The sequence below is a fragment of the Nematolebias whitei genome, chromosome 19, assembly GCF_014905685.2.
Source record: "Nematolebias whitei isolate Nwh7 chromosome 19, NemWhi1, whole genome shotgun sequence".
NCBI lineage: Eukaryota > Metazoa > Chordata > Actinopteri > Cyprinodontiformes > Rivulidae > Nematolebias > Nematolebias whitei.
The window spans coordinates 39,944,945-39,949,040 of record NC_056516.1 but is presented as its reverse complement, the minus strand read 5'-3'; the positions used below and the strand labels follow the sequence as shown (position 1 = coordinate 39,949,040).

The 4,096-nt window shown below is 42.3% G+C and overlaps 1 protein-coding gene across 1 annotated transcript in view; it reads left to right on the top strand.

Moving 5' to 3' along the window:
- The window catches only part of ppt1 (palmitoyl-protein thioesterase 1 (ceroid-lipofuscinosis, neuronal 1, infantile)), a gene marked incomplete at its 5' end in the record, with an annotated part of 6,054 nt that extends 2,409 nt beyond the window's left edge, over window positions 1-3,645 (top strand). Inside the window, 5 exon segments of the mRNA XM_037693553.1 lie at window positions 1,769-1,871; window positions 1,950-2,040; window positions 2,116-2,214; window positions 3,144-3,215; window positions 3,409-3,645. Of these exon segments, the coding sequence (XP_037549481.1) occupies window positions 1,769-1,871; window positions 1,950-2,040; window positions 2,116-2,214; window positions 3,144-3,215; window positions 3,409-3,531 (488 nt within the window).
- Window positions 3,646-4,096: the final 451 nt, after the last annotated feature.

Here is a 4,096-nt window from a genome sequence, read left to right as displayed (position 1 = left end):
GTACACACAGTATACACAGTTCACACAGTACACACAGTATACACAGTACACACAGTACACACAGTATACACAGTTCACACAGTTCACACAGTATACACAGTTCACACAGTACACACAGTATACACAGTACACACAGTACACACAGTACACACAGAAGTCCGCTCTATCATAGTTTTTCAAAATAAGACTGGACATGACACATAGTTGGCTGATTGATGGATGAGCTGCACGATCAGCATGTAATTTTTATTTAAAATGAATTGTTTTAATTTATTGAGCACCTGCTGCCCCTCTGTGCAGCCCACATGCAGGATAAACTTCCTGCTGCAGCTGATCAACTTGCAGAGCGGAGAAGTGGGCGGGGCCAAGAACGCTTGCAGGTGGCTGAGAGCAGCGGAGGCAGAGAGCTGAAATCATGACGTGCTGTCTCTTATAGAGTTTACAAACATTGTTTACAATATTGCAAGAGTGTGGGGTTCTATACATATATATATAATATATAAATATACATATATACAGGTCCTTCTCAAAAAATGAGCATATTGTGATAAAGGTCATTATTTTCCATAATGTAATGATAAAAATGAAACTTTCATATATTTCAGATTCATTGCACACCAACTGAAATATTAATGCTCACAGAGCCAAAACCACTGGTAACTGGTTTACTGACCATGGTATTACTGTGCTCAATTGGCCTGCCAACTCTCCTGACCTGAACCCCATAGAGAACCTGTGGGATATTGTGAAGAGAAAGTTGAGAGACCAAGACCCAACACTCTGGATGAGCTTAAGGCCGCTATCGAAGCATCCTGGGCCTCCAGAACACCTCAGCAGTGCCACAGGCTGATTGCCTCCATGCCACGCCGCATTGAAGCAGTCATTCATGCAAAAGGATTCCCGACCAAGTATTGAGTGCATAACTGAACATGATTATTTGAAGGTTGGTGTTTTTTGTATTAAAAACACTTGTCTTTCATTGGTGGGATGAAATATGCTAATTTTTTGGGACAGGCATTTTGTGTTTTCATGAGCTGTATGCCATAATCATCAGTATTAAAACAATTAAAGACCTGAAATATTTCAGTTGGTGTGCAATGAATCTGAAATATATGAAAGTTTCATTTTTATCATTACATTATGGAAAATAATGACCTTCATAACAATATGCTCATTCTTTGAGAAGGACCTGTATATATGTATACACATATGTATATATACATATAGTATATACATACTACTTGTACTACTATTCCTACTTGGTGGTTTTTAACTTATCACGGGTCTTCAGGGTACAGATCCCCCGCGATAAATGAGGGACTACTGCAGTTATATATAGATATTTATTTTCATTTATTTTTAATTTTCAAGTATTTATTTTTAATTTTCATATATTTATATTTATATCTCCTGCAGCTTCAGAAAAATCCAACAAGCAGAACGAAGCTCAGAACTTTGTACAAAGATCAGATGTTTAAAGGCGGTCCTGTTTGGACCTCCAGCTCAGGCTTCAGAACCATCATTAAACGGGTCAGGCTTCAGAACCATCATTAAACGGGTCACACACTTTCAGGCAGCAGCTGTCGTTCTTCAACATTTCTGATGAAAGTTTCGGTTTATACTCATCAGTTGTTCGGATGCAGGCGACTGTCGTCACAGTGTGTGTGTGTGTGTGTGTGTGTGTGTGTGTGTGTGTGTGTGTGTGTGTGTGTGTGTGTGTGTGTGTGTGTGTGCGCGCGCATGCACATGCGTGTGTGTGTGCTCTCAGGTGTGTACGGTCTGCCCAGGTGTCCTGGGGAGCACTCCTACATCTGCAACATGATCCGTGAGGCTCTGAACAGAGGGGCGTACAGCGACCTGGTGCAGAAACAGTGAGTCCAACAGGAAGTTCTGGTTCTGGTTGGGTTCTTCCTCTGAGTCGTGTTTTTACAGGAAGTGTGTGTGTTCAGCCTCGTGCAGGCCCAGTACTGGCACGACCCGCTGAACGACGACCTATACAGGAAGTACAGCCTGTTTCTGGCCGACATCAACCAGGAGCGGGTCGGTACCGGCAGCCTCGAGTCATCAATTTGTTCTGTCATCGGGTCCGGTTAACCACCTGTGGTTCTGTTTCAGTTTGTAAACGAGACCTACAAGAAGAACCTGCAGCAGCTGAAGAAGTTTGTGATGGTGAAGTTCCTGCAGGACACCGTGGTGGACCCGGTTGATTCTGAGGTAACCGGGTCAGGATCAGTGGTTAGAACCAGAACCACGTGTATTCCCTGTAGTGATCATGGGTTTGAGTAAATCTGTGAGGAACTTACTAGTTTTAGCTACATTTTGGCTAGTTTTAGCTTTTAGCTACATTTTGTTAGTTTTAGCTACTTTGTCTAGTTTTAGCTTTTAGCTACATTTTGTTAGTTTTAGCTTTTAGCTACATTTTGGCTAGTGTTAGCTACATTTTGTTAGCTTCATTTTGGCTAGTTTTAGCTTAGCTACATTTTGTTAGTTTTAGCTACATTTTGTTAGCTACATTTTGTTAGTTTTAGCTACATTTTAGCTTCATTTTGGCTAGTTTTAGCTACATTTTAGTTTTAGCTACATTTTGGCTAGTTTTAGTTTTTAGCTACATTTTAGTTTTAGCTACATTTTGTTAGCTACATTTTGGCTAGTTTTAGCTTAGCTACATTTTGTTAGTGTTAGCTACATTTTGTTAGCTACAGTTTGGCTAGTTTTAGCTACATTTTGTTAGTTTTAGCTACAGTTTGGCTAGTTTTAGCTACATTTTGTTAGTTTTAGCTACATTTTGTTAGTTTTAGCTACATTTTGTTTTAGCTACATTTTGTTAGTTTTAGCTACATTTTGTTAGCTACAGTTTGGCTAGTTTTAGCTTTTAGCTACATTTTGTTAGCTACATTTTGTTAGCTACATTTTGTTAGTTTTAGCTACATTTTGTTAGTTTTAGCTACATTTTGTTAGTTTTAGCTACATTTTGTTAGTTTTAGCTACATTTTGTTAGTTTTAGCTACATTTTGTTAGCTACATTTTGTTAGTTTTAGCTACATTTTGTTAGTTTTAGCCACCAGTTTTAGCTTCTCTATTGTAGTTATACAAACTGCAGTGAGGTGGCTCAGCGTTTTTCTACGTGTTGGTGTTTGCCTCAGTGGTTCGGCTTCCTGAAGACGGGTCAGGCCAAAGAGACGGAGACTCTGCAGGACAGCGTCCTCTACAAGGAGGTGAGGACGCCCCGCCGTCCCTCTTTCATCTGATGTTAGACGTGAACTTGTTCCGTTATGAACGTTGACAGAATCTCTGGTTCTGGTCAGATCCATCTGAAGGTTTCTGCTCCGTGACCTTCAGTCTGACCTTGGATCAGACTCCAGAATGTCCTCAAGTGTCCTTAACATTGTCCTCCTCGTGTCTCTGCAGGACCGTCTGGGTCTCGCCGCCATGGACGAAGCAGGGAAGCTGGTCTTCCTGTCCTCTGACGGAGACCACCTGCAGTTCTCGGAGGGCTGGTTCCAGCAGAACCTGCTGCCCCTCCTGAAGTAGGACCAGAAGCTCCGCACCGACTGTAGCACGGTGGTCTCCATTCTTCCTGCTGTTCCAACAGAACGTTCTGAGCCGGTTCTGATCGGGTCCAGCTGTTTGGGTTCATGGTTTTAAACTTGTTTTTGTATCTCAACTGTAAAAAGCTGATTTTATTTCAATAAAGACAAAACTGGCGTGAACTTATTGCAACTCTTTAATGGTTCTCAGAACTGATGTTCCGTTTCTGGACCCAGAAAATAAAAAGGGGAGGGGCTTAGAGACGGCCTCCGGCATGGAATGGTTCGAACTCGGGGAATGTTCTGTTGTACAAAATGGAGGACGAAGCATCTGATTGGCTGCAGAGGATCTAATCTATACGCTCAGCTTAGCTCAGGTGTGTCCAGACAGGTGCCAGCTACAGGTGGAGCTGCTCGCTGCTGATTGGCTGGAGGATCTGCTCCAGAGAGAACGCAGCCCTCTCATTGGCTAACAAAGAAACAGCTGCAGCTCTGATTGGCTGAAAGTGGTGAGGGAGGGGTTAACTATGAGGTCTGAATCAGGCTACAGTGACGTGGGGGGGGGGTTG